At 30.9% G+C, this 12,024-nt stretch overlaps 1 protein-coding gene and 1 long non-coding RNA gene across 2 annotated transcripts; one reads left to right on the forward strand and one right to left on the reverse strand.

The window, feature by feature from the left end:
• Window positions 1–2,178: 2,178 nt before the first annotated feature.
• LOC114076124 lies at window positions 2,179–3,416 on the reverse strand. The gene is made up of 2 exons (XR_003576908.1): window positions 2,636–3,416; window positions 2,179–2,505 (listed from the first exon to the last, which is right to left on the reverse strand). It is a non-coding gene; the product is annotated as an uncharacterized LOC114076124 (long non-coding RNA).
• A 42-nt stretch (window positions 3,417–3,458) lies between these two features.
• LOC107011542 (formin-2) lies at window positions 3,459–5,213 on the forward strand. Its single transcript, XM_015211084.2, has 2 exons — window positions 3,459–3,930; window positions 4,026–5,213. Exons 1-2 carry the CDS (start codon window positions 3,741–3,743, stop codon window positions 4,946–4,948), a joined length of 1,113 nt encoding a protein of 370 aa, XP_015066570.1. The 5' UTR covers window positions 3,459–3,740; the 3' UTR covers window positions 4,949–5,213.
• Window positions 5,214–12,024: the final 6,811 nt, after the last annotated feature.

The following is a 12,024-nucleotide window of genomic DNA, read 5'->3' on the forward strand; positions in this document are numbered from 1 at the left end:
TATATATATATATATATATATTATACGTTTCAAAATTGACTCTATTAAATGTTTAGGAACAAATTCCCTAACGGGTCCTTGTGTTTAGGGAAGTCAAGGTTCAATTCTTGCCCATAGTAACTATATACACCTTTTCTATTTTCTATTTTCCTCTTTCTCTCTCAATATAAACTCACCTATTTTTTCCTTTTTAGTTTCTTTCTATACTTAACTTCTAGTCTTAATATCTTATACGTGTTATGAATTTCTCATGAGATGACAATATTAAAAATTACTTTTTTTTTTTAGAGAGTTTGAAGGAGAAAGGTGACTGGCAAACAGTTTGTTACGGGACACAATCAAATCAAAGGGTGGTTATAGCAATTAATTTGATTTATTAGTTTGTCATTATATACAATTTTCTCTTTTATTTTTGTCCTAGTATTAATCTTATTTTTTCTCTTTACTATTTTAAATAGGGATAATTATATAGAATGACAAACTAATAATATAAAATAAATATAGTAGCTATCCTTTGATTTATTTGTGTTCCACAGCAAACTGTTTGTCAGTCCCTCTCTTCCTCATATTTTCGCTCGCCACTCTCCCTCTCGCTCGCTTATTCTTGTCGCTCGCCTCTCTCACTTTGTACAATAGAATTTTATAAATTGTGTTTTTAATTGTATAAAGCGAGAGAAAATTGTATAAACGCATGCATATACATATATCTTCGTCCTATACACTTATAATTATACAATACAAATATTTTTCTACCCAAGTCTCTTTTGCCTTTCTCGTTTTATACAAATTCAAATTGTATATAATTTCTCTCTTTCTCGTTTTATACAATTTGATTCAATTGTATATTCCCTGCACAAGTCATTTTTTGCCTTTTTCTCTTTCTCGTTTTATACAAATTCAAATTGTATATAATTTCTCTCTTTCTCGTTTTATACAATTCAATTCTGTCTTTCTCGCTTTCTCTTGTACAATTCAAATTGTATATAATTTATCTCTTTCTAGTTTTATACAATTTGCTTTATTGTATATGTATAGCGAATTATACATATATAAGTTTACTATGGAGCGCAATTATGCAAACTTTGCTATAGCATACAAATATCAATTTTATGTTTGCTATATGTGAAAGTTGCCCTTTTAAATATCACGTTTAAAAAATTGTGCACTTATATTATTTGATTTAAAATAATTTTATATTAAAAAAAGTTAATACCCACGTGCCGAAAATCCTAAATCTTACCACTGAATTTGATGGCAGTTCCATCATCATCAAAGAATAGGGGAACCCGCCAAATAAGAAGAAATCCAAGAAAACAACACCAGCTGGTTCATATTCTCGAGCCAAACGAGATTGAATACCACTTTAACGATTATTAGTAAAGACATAATATTTAACATGGATATGTCATGTAGTTTAACTTTACCGTCCCTTAATCCTTTCATCCTTTAGATTTATCATTAGAAGTTGGGCAGGTGACGCTATATGGCAAAGTTATCGAATAGCATTCTTGATCACTAATTCCATGTACAGAAACATGTATAAGCATCTTAATTATATTGAACCTCAAGCTACCAAGTTTGAAGTAGATTTGAAGCGGTTAAACTTAAAAAAGAAATATTCATTAGCAGTGTCCTAAATGTAGTGCCATTTGTAGGCAAGTTCCAGTTCCGCAATATGGAGAAATGAAAAGAAAGGGAATTTTCTGCTATTAATGGAAGGTCAAGTTAAACTCCCTTAGCGCAATTTCCTTAATCAATATGTGCTCTTTCAGTTTAGCTTCATATATAGTTTCTAAAGTGTACTTAATACGCAACTTTGATGTTCATATGTAAACACCGAATCAATCAAACTACAAACATTAAGCTCCTGTTTGAAACTTAAAAATTTGAGTGGTTGAATTTGTGGTTTTTACGATTTAAATGAGTTTGAACATGCATTTTACCTGGAAAAAAATTTAAACCGTAAGTGGAAGGCCCAATAATCAAAAGACTGGTTGAAAATATATGAAGATAAATTTTATTGTCAAACAGATACTTGAAGATAAAATTTCCAAAATCCAGGTGTAGATACTTACTCACACCTCGTGCATAAGAAACAGAATTTAATTATGATTCAAAACATAAAGAAATAAACATATAAAGAAGCCAAGTAAAATCAACAATTACCATATATAAATATACATAAAACATAATTTTGACTTTATATATACCATATAAGTTTTTAACTACAAGAGGTTAGGACGAATAGTTTGAGATATCCTAGCTCTCACCCATGACTAAACAATAAATTTACTATAAAAAGCATATTTTTTTAATTAATTTAATGTAAACACTTAATCAACCAAGACATACTACACCCACGGACACCATTAACAACATATATGCTGCAAGCTTGAGTTGTCTCAATTGGACCATGCACGTTGAATGCTGGGTTGTTATAATCTACTAATAAAAATAATAACTAGTTGTACGCTAATTGAGAGCTTGGAATATGCAGAGTGAAATCTGAGTTCATAGAGAATCATCATCAGAAAAATAAATGCAAGTAATAATAGTTAAACTAGAACTCTTAATATAACTTATTAACTTAGTCCGAGAAGATTAGGATTAAAAAATTAGTCATGATTCGTATTACCTGGTGCAAATTCCAAACAGGAATTGATTTGATAAGAGGATCAGAGGCGTCCATTTTCTTTTTCTTCCTAAATACGGCTTCTGGCTAGAAACCAAATAGGGACAAATAGTATAACCCTATGCCCATTCTGACAAAATGATTGACTACCCCAATTTTCTATTAACAACCCGTGAAGAGAGAGAAGGATCACGTGGGACAAATACATCATTTTCATAAACAGAATAATCATGTCACTGTCATCGAAATTATTGCACCACTAATTACTTAGCCATCAAAAATCTATCATGGAAACAGTTTTTCTACCTTCGTAATAAACAGCGTAAACGAGTGAAGATTGTTTAGTTGTAAAGCACATTTTAAAGTCATGTGAGCGGAACAAATGTTAATCCAATGAAGATGGAAGATAATAAAAGTTTCATGACTGAAGAATGAGATTTCTTGAAATTCCATCGTCAGTTAAAAAGCAGAGATGATTTCCTAACTGTAAAAACAAAAAAGAGGCATGACCAACCTAAAAGTGTGGATAAGCAAAAACTTGATACATTATCATACACATGCATGACCTCCCTCTTGTTCCTATTTTTTTACAAGTTCACAAGGGATCAAAAATTTTTGTGGCTGCTATAGAGGTCTCGTGAATCAACTGGGACCCCCAACTGTCTGTCCATGGTATTTTTCATTCCTTACCAACTAATAAACAAAACCCACTATGTTGAAAAGAGAAAAGATACAGACAAGCAAGTAAGCATTATACCTTTATATTTAATACTTGTTTCTGCTTATCTGTCCCAAAAACTTTCTCGTTTCTTGTCCCTGTCTGGCCGTAGTAAGGAAATGAATGAAGTTACTGTTGCAGTTAGCAGTTCACTGGTCTCTGCATGAATGACATAAAGAGGGCTTGCGGCCACTCTCCTTATAAATTAATGTCCCAGAGTTCTGAATATCATGTCTCAGCTTCTCACATAACTAGAAGAATTCCACAATATACTTCAGCATTTCTAACCATAGAAAGCCAAGCAAATGACTGAAATTCTCTATTTTGCAAACTGAGAATTCATATGGTAGTTTCTGATCTAGAAAACTGAACTTAACAAGAGTGTAAAACATGATGAATATCAGAATATCTTGGGTTTGGATTGTAGTCCTCTTTCTTGGTTTCACATTCCATAACCTTTCGACTTCACAGGCAGAGAATACTAGGCATAGGCATCACTCAACCGCAGTTATTGAGGGAACTGTTTTCTGTGATACCTGCTTCCAGCAACACTTCTCAGGGGCTAGTCACTTCATTTCAGGTTCATCATTCTTGTCAAAATCTTTAACTATATCATCTTTCTTGGGTTCCCATTGAGCTTGCAGCTCATTAATGTGCATTTAAATCTGTGTTTAGGTGCTACTGTCGCTGTAGAATGTGCAGACTCGGTCAGAAGATCAAGTTTTTACAAGGAGGTGAAAACCAATGAGCATGGGAAATTCAGTGTAGACCTTCCTATTTCCGTAAGTAAACATGTCAAGAAAATCAAGGGATGTTCTGTGAAGCTGATCAAGAGCAGCGAGCCATATTGTGCTGTGGCGTCGACAGCAACTTCATCTTCCCTTCATCTCAAGTCGAGAACACCAGGGACTCACATCTTCTCTGCTGGTTTCTTCACTTTCAAGCCTCTCAACCAGCCAGATCTCTGTAGCCAAAAGCCAAGCATCCAAAAGTCAAAAAAGAAATTAACAGATCCTCAAAAGTCTGCTATTTCAAATCCCAATGATCCTACATTTTACCCACCAATTCAAGATCCACCAGCGCCAGGTACTTTACTTCCACCTCTTCCTAGGCTACCTCCTTTACCATTGCTCCCTCCTTTGCCAGATCTTCCAGGACTTCCAATATCACCAGTGCCTAAAGACTTTAGCAAATACTACTCTCAATCAGAAACTGCAGCTAAGCCAAATTTTTTCAATCCAATAGGAGGACTTCCCTTGCCTCCAAATCCACTTCTTCCACCACCTTCAATCCTTCCTCCAAACCCATTTCTACCTCCACCTTCTATTATTCCTCCTATCATCCCGTCTCCTCCTCCTTCCATATTTCCTCCCTTATTCCCTTCTCCTCCAACTTCAATATTTCCTCCATTAATTCCTTCACCTCCACGTTCTCCACCTTCATTATTCCCTCCGCTTATCCCACCGTTCATACCTGGTTTAACTCCATCTCCCCCACCACCGCCCCCTTCACTCTTCCCACCGATCATACCTGGTTTTCCTGGTGTTCCTCCAGCTTCCACTTCTTCATCTCTACAAAAGAAGAACCCCTCTCCTTAGTCAAGAATACAGTTACACAAACACCTGCCATATAGCTTGGCAACTTCTTTTTCCTTTTGCCTCTGTACTTCTCCAATAAACCTACTCCAATTTGTTTTACTACCTTCTTTGTTTCTTGATTTCTGTTTACCTTTATAATTTTTATCCTCTGTTTCATCTTGTTTCGTTTTGTTTTGTTAGACATATTAGATAGGAAATCAAGTGATTGTATGATATGTAAGGTACTTCAATAAAAGCTAATTTACCAGCGACTGTGTTTATAGAAGATAATGGCTATTGCTAGTAGATATTTAACCTTTAGTGTTAAAGAAAAATTGTAGACCTGCTGGTATTACATGTGTCAGGAACGAAATACCTATATATAGTTTCTGAACTTCTGCTCAACAGAAGGAGCTGAATTGAACGAATTCTTGGATGAACAAGTACTGGAAATTTTATACTTACAATTAATGTAGCTTGGTGGACGAATCTGAGAGTTGTTACTAGTATGCTGAAACTAATTTTATTTTATTAATCTTATACCCTATCCCCTATACAAAACAATTATCCAGAAAGAACCTTGCCATTTTTTGAATGGTAACTACCTACAAGGAAGAGCAGCACATGTTACAGTTAACATCAATAACAACAATATTGATCAAACATAGCTTCTTTTTTACCCTGGAAACTATTAGATCACTTTTCATTATTTACATAGTTATTGGAAGTTTGAAAAACTAAAGAATTCCTATTACTAGCTCTCCATTAAAGCAAAAGATGAACTATCAGTATGTTATAAGAGAATGTTTGACGAGGTGATGACTAATAAGTATGATGGTCAAGCTCCCTTAGTTAAGAAATAATTATCAGCTATAAATATTAACTCTATATAGACAGGAAAAAGCATAAGCATTTAGAGTGGAGTAACCCAAAACCGGAAATCATCGCTTTTATTCATCTTTACTGGTGAAGCAATATTAATAAACCAAAACCATGAAACTCATATGACTTCATGGAAATTTATGCTCGCTTATCATCATAATTCACACATTCTTCAAATTATGAAAAACTGACTGATTGTATTTCACTATTTGAATTCATTGTAGCAGTTGAATTGCTTCACTTCAGGGTCAATTTAATCTAATGTGTTTATGTGTTAAGGAAAACTATCTCATACTACCCATAATCCCATATTCCATTGATTTCCTTAACTTTACCAAGAATGAACATGAACTAACATCTTCCTCGGTCATGAATACCTTACTAACTACATGTGTGATCTGATGAATAAAAAAATGTGATGAACGAGGGATCGAACAATTGTGTGCCAGGCTAAGCCACAAGTATATACAACAAAGAATAAAGCAGTAAGATATATTGCTGAGAAGTAAGCATGTGTGTTAGGTTCAGAACAAATTTTCCACTGATGTTAATGCAACATCATTATGTAAGCCTGGAAGAAGTGAATCATTTGATCAAAACTTACAATAACCATCACCAACTTCTTCCCCTCATTTTTCTTCCCAGCAAATAATCAAGAGAAGAATTACTCTTTGGCCAACAACATTAGAACATCTTCGATAACTTATAGTTCAAAAGCAATGTCATCATATACACGTAGCTAGAGTTCTCCAGAAACTAGACGTCCCACAATTCCACAGATATTTGAGCATCCACAAACCTTTTTTATCCATCAAAACATCAATTTCTCTATTGGTAGCAATCAAAAGAAAAAAGATCTACCATAAAATAGAACTCTGGCTTGCTAAGACAAATGGCCCCTCACAGAGTCTTGAAGTGTAAATCATAATTAACACCTTTATTCAATTCTTTGAGATGCAATGAATTCAATATCAACAAGAAACCAAACTTATAGTATAGATTCAATTGTTTCTGAAGTAAAATACAATTTACATAAAACGAAACTATTGAAGTGGAGCACATTGGAGTAGAAATATCAATCGGAAGATAAGAGGCAGAGCTTACAATCCAACCGGCAGGAAAGCTATTCGGATCTCGCCGGAAAATCTAACATCCCTAGAGAATTTTCTTTCGACTATTAACAGATATGATTGTATGTTTTCGTGCCATGATGTATAGCAAAAAGAGATAGGAATAAACAGAGAGGAAATTGATTATAAATTAGCTCACTTAAAGCATTAAAAATAAGCTTAACGAGCAACAAATTGGGACATCAAACTGAAATTAAGCAACCACGAGATATGAAAACACAGAGCAAATAATAATTCCAGAAGAAACCCCGGTTAACTACCCAAAAGTTGCTCAATGCTTTCAGATTCATGTGAACCCTAAAAGGCTCAAACCATAATTGCCTTGGTAACCGGGAAAAATCAAAGACGCAGTTAAGTTTACCCCTGACGGTGGAGGCGGCAGCCGTCAATGGTGGCACTGAATGGAACAGTGGGCGCCGGCGATGATAGAAGTGAAGAGATTTGGATGTTTGTGATTTACTTTACTTTTCCATGAAGGCACAATGTCTGTAGAAGGCGTGCGGAGGAGAGAATTTGAAAAGATAAGAAGAAATTGGAGGGAAGTTTAAATGAAATTGGCTTTCATTTTACCGGTCAGTTCTTGTCGTTAAAATGTGTATGTGGCGTTAATTTGCGGGTAATACTTGAATTTTAGAAGTTAATTAATTATATATACACGTGTTTATATATTTAGTACATAAGGCTTTTGGCGATAATAAAAAACGATAATAGTATACAATGTCAAACTAATAATTTTTGACTTTCTCGTTTTATATAAATTCAAATTGTATATAATTTTTCACTTTCTCGTTTAATACAGTTCGATTCAATTATATATATTCTCTGCACAAATCTCTTTTGCCTTTATCTCTTTCTCGTTTTATACAAATTCAATTTGTATATAATTTATCTCTTTCTCGTTTTATACAATTCAAATTATATATAATTTATCTCTTTCTCGTTTTATACAATTCAAATTGTATATAATTTATCTCTTTCTCGTTTTATACAATTCAAATTGTATATAATTTATCTCTTTCTCACTTTATACAATATGCTTCAATTGTATATGTTTAGCGAATTATGCATATGTATGTTTGTTATGGAGCGCAATTATACAAACTTTGTTATAACATACAAATATGAATATTATGTTTGCTATATGTAAAAGTTGCCCTAACAAAAAATCATTTTATTTTAGATTATTTAAGTTAGATTTGTATTTGATTATATATTTTTGCTTTTTAACACATTTGACTGGGTAAATTTATTTTTCCTTAAAAAATATGAAATATAATACATATTTATTTTTTTAAATTTCTGATTAATTTATTTGAAACATGCAATCAAATCTATTTTCACTTATCATATTTTGACTTCACACACTAATTAAGAAAATAATAATTATATAATGAATTTATCGTTTTATTTCTATTAATTGAAAGAACCCGAACATATTTACTCATTATTGTGTTTGTCTCATATTAGTTGGGCATTTTCTATTTTACATGGTAGTTAAGAAATCATTAATAGGCTGATCAACTTCACTATTTTGCCCTTTGTTCATATTAATCATACTGGAAAAAAAAATTGGATCTTCAAAGATTGTTTAACTTTCAAATGTCATATTAATTGTTGGAATAAATTTTTTTAAAAATAAATTAAAATTTAGTAAGTGATCAAGTAATGTGGACAAATATTTAAGATGACTACCTAATATAAAATCGAGGAAATATATTTTTCAAAAACTATTAGCTCAGTATTTATAAAACTAATAGTCTAATAAATAAAATATTCTTTCTTAATTTATTAAAAATGATAATTAAAAAAATAACCAATCATTATAATACTCACCGTAATATAACGTATCTCGTGATTACAATAGAAATTAAATTAAGCATGTTTGTTAACACGTGAAAAGCGATCACTAATTGGTTGCCCAAAATTATTGTTAGTTCAGTCCATGGCCTAGTAAAATTGATTTCCCAATACATTTTCCATTTCTTTGGGAAAAAACACCTAACAGGCGATTATTTCTCATTTAATTATGATTTTGATGTAGAAATTTTAAAAAATGAGTTTTCAAAATTGTATTTGGAGTTGCACTTTACTTGGAAATATAGTTTTGTGAGTGAAAAATTATATTTTTAATATGAGCCAAATTGATGAATATTCAAAAATATCTAAATTAGCATTTAATTATAAATTTTCAAATATATTTGACAAGTTATTTATTAGTGAAGTTTTATCATGTCTTTGACGATAGATTTTTGCAAAAAAATATGTAACTTTTTTTAAAAAATATAGGGAAAATACATAAATTCCCCTTAAATTTGGGAACAAAATTTACTTTAACACTTAAATTATATGAATATTTAAATACCTCTTAACATTTTTCAAGTGATTAAATTACCTCCAAATAAATGACGTGACAGAGATCGAGTGCACTCTCCTGAAAGTGCCCGAAAAAAGAGAAAAGGAAAAGGTGAATTTTAAAGCCCTACACATGGTTCTTTTTAATTGGTCAATATATAATAAATTATTTAAATAGTTTTTTTATATACTGAATCTTTAAAATATGTAAATTTTCTTATTAAGAGGTAAATAAAATTAGTGGGTATCCTTTAATCATTTTGTCGTCTTTCTCAATACACATCTTTCTCTATTGAAATATATCATCCTTCATCTTCATCCCCATCTCTATCCACTATTTTGCTTTCACTTGTCTTTTACTAATCCATAAACTTCAATACCAATGTCATTTTATTGATGTCGATTTTACTCTATTATTGGTGTCGTTTTTGCAAATGTAAAATTTCTTAATTTTTGGGTGACCCATTTTGATTTCTAGATTATTAAAACATTTCTCGTAAAATTTATATTTTTTTGAATCAACTTTCTTATTTGAGTTGTCAAGAAAAAATTTGCATTCAAAAAAATTCACTCTCCAAGAGGGTAAATTTGATGTGAGGGTTCGAAGAGGATAATGTGATTTTTCTTCTTTGAAGTGACTTAAAGTGTTGTTGAATAGTAACGAAGAAGAAGAAAAAAGAAAAAATTAAAGGTAGGAACAATGGTAAACAACAAGGTAGAAGAAGAAGAGGGGTGGGGATGGGTGTGAGGATATGCATTTATAAATTAACCAATTGATATAATTAATTTTTAAAAGTGTTTAAGAAAAAATAGTGAAAAAGTGAAAAAGAAATAAAATATTAATGACATTGTGCCTACATGATTATGATGTGGCGCTTGCGTGGCTATGATGTGGCGAATGAGAGTGATGTTACTGTCTCAGGATGAAAAAAAATCACTTTAAAGATCTTAAAGGGGTATTTAAACGTTCGTATAGTTTAATAACTGAAGTAAGTTATCCGACCAACTTCAGGGAAATTTTTATATATCTTTTTAAAAATATGATTCATACCTATAAATTATATTATTTTATAATGAAAGTACAATGAATATAATAATAGGAATTTTTTAAAAAGGGAGAAAATAAAAGAAAGATATCATTGATTTATGAAAAATACTACTACTATTAGTACTAAGAATGATTCTAAAGAGCAAGCTCGGTAAAAAAATATATAAAATATGTTTATCATCGTATAAGTTTTGTATAACATACTGAAATAAAAACTAATATAAAACTATAAATTGTGAGTGTTTTTATAAAAATTATAACGTTTTGAGTAATCTTTTTAAAAAATTCAAATATTGAAATTTAGCTCAGAATTTTAATTTTTTCTAGAACTTGGATGTTGGATGTCTGTCAAATATATTTGTCAAATAATAACAAATTATATGCCCATATATTATTTTTTTCCAAATATATTTGTGGCTAAAGGGGCCCTAAAACTTTGGATTTCAAAATTTAGTAAAAATTTAAAAGCAAATAAATATTTAAAGAAAAATTTTAAATCTAATCTAAATTTTATGATCAAAATTAATTGAAATTTAAATTTAGATTGTTTTATTGTTTGGCAGACTCAAACATACTAAGAATTGTCTAGATTGAATGGATCAAAAAAATTTATGTCCAAAAATGATTGTGTCTCTATATATTGAAGATTAAAAATTTGTAAATTATGTTGAGCGGTAAAAGTTAACGGAAAATGGAGAAAAGATGAAAAAAGAAATTGAAAAAGATTCTATTATGCTTAAAGAAAAGACATATTTTCATCATTGGTGGTGGTAAATTTTTTTTGAAGTGTACTGGTTGTTAAAAGGGTTGAAAAGAGGACCCCTCGCGCCGTTATCGTTGTTTGCTCGGATTTGACTTCGAAAAATGATCGAGAGATTATTTTTTTTGACAAAGTGTGTTTTAATTATTTAATTAATTAGCCGAAATGACTCGAGCTGACTCAGAACCGCGCGACTCATCTTACTTGAAATCTTTTTCATTTTATTTAAATTTTCCAGCGGTAGAGATGACTGTTCTGAAAGGCTACAACTCTCAGGAATAACCATGATCATTTGAAAGGTTGCAAACTTTCATGAATGTTCGTGTGGATTCTGAAAAGGTTGTAACCTTTCAGAACTAATGCCTCTTGGCTCTAGATATCTTTGATTTCTCATATTTCTACTTACAAAATTTATGACTTCTTTTTCTTCTGCACAAAGTTTATTCGTGTACTTTACTGTCGTTTAGTGACTCGTTGACACTATTATTTTGAGTATCAATACCGTGGTGAATAAAATTGTTCTATCCTGAGAGGTTATATTCTAATTCAAACCTCAAATACTAGAGGAAAATAATTTCTTAAGGAGATATTGTGCATTTAGTGGATTTTTTTTTTTCATTCTCCTTCATGTGTTTGTTACAAATTTTAATACGTTTTTACAATAATTAAATTTTGTTAATTAATTTATATTCTTCACTATGTGATTTAAACTTTGAAAATTTATAATTTTTGGAAAGTAATATGTTTTAAACATACATTGCATAACAAGATTAACATTTTTGGAAATTTCTCTTAAAACAAAAACATATCTTTAATTTTGTCAAACATTTTTCTTTTATATTTTTTAATTCTTTTTTGAGGTAACTTTGATTTAGTGGTTTACATTAAAAATAAAAGATAAAAATAAAAATGTTAATGTTGAATT

The sequence above is a fragment of the Solanum pennellii genome, chromosome 2 (assembly GCF_001406875.1).
Source record: "Solanum pennellii chromosome 2, SPENNV200".
Classification (NCBI taxonomy): Eukaryota; Viridiplantae; Streptophyta; class Magnoliopsida; order Solanales; family Solanaceae; genus Solanum; species Solanum pennellii.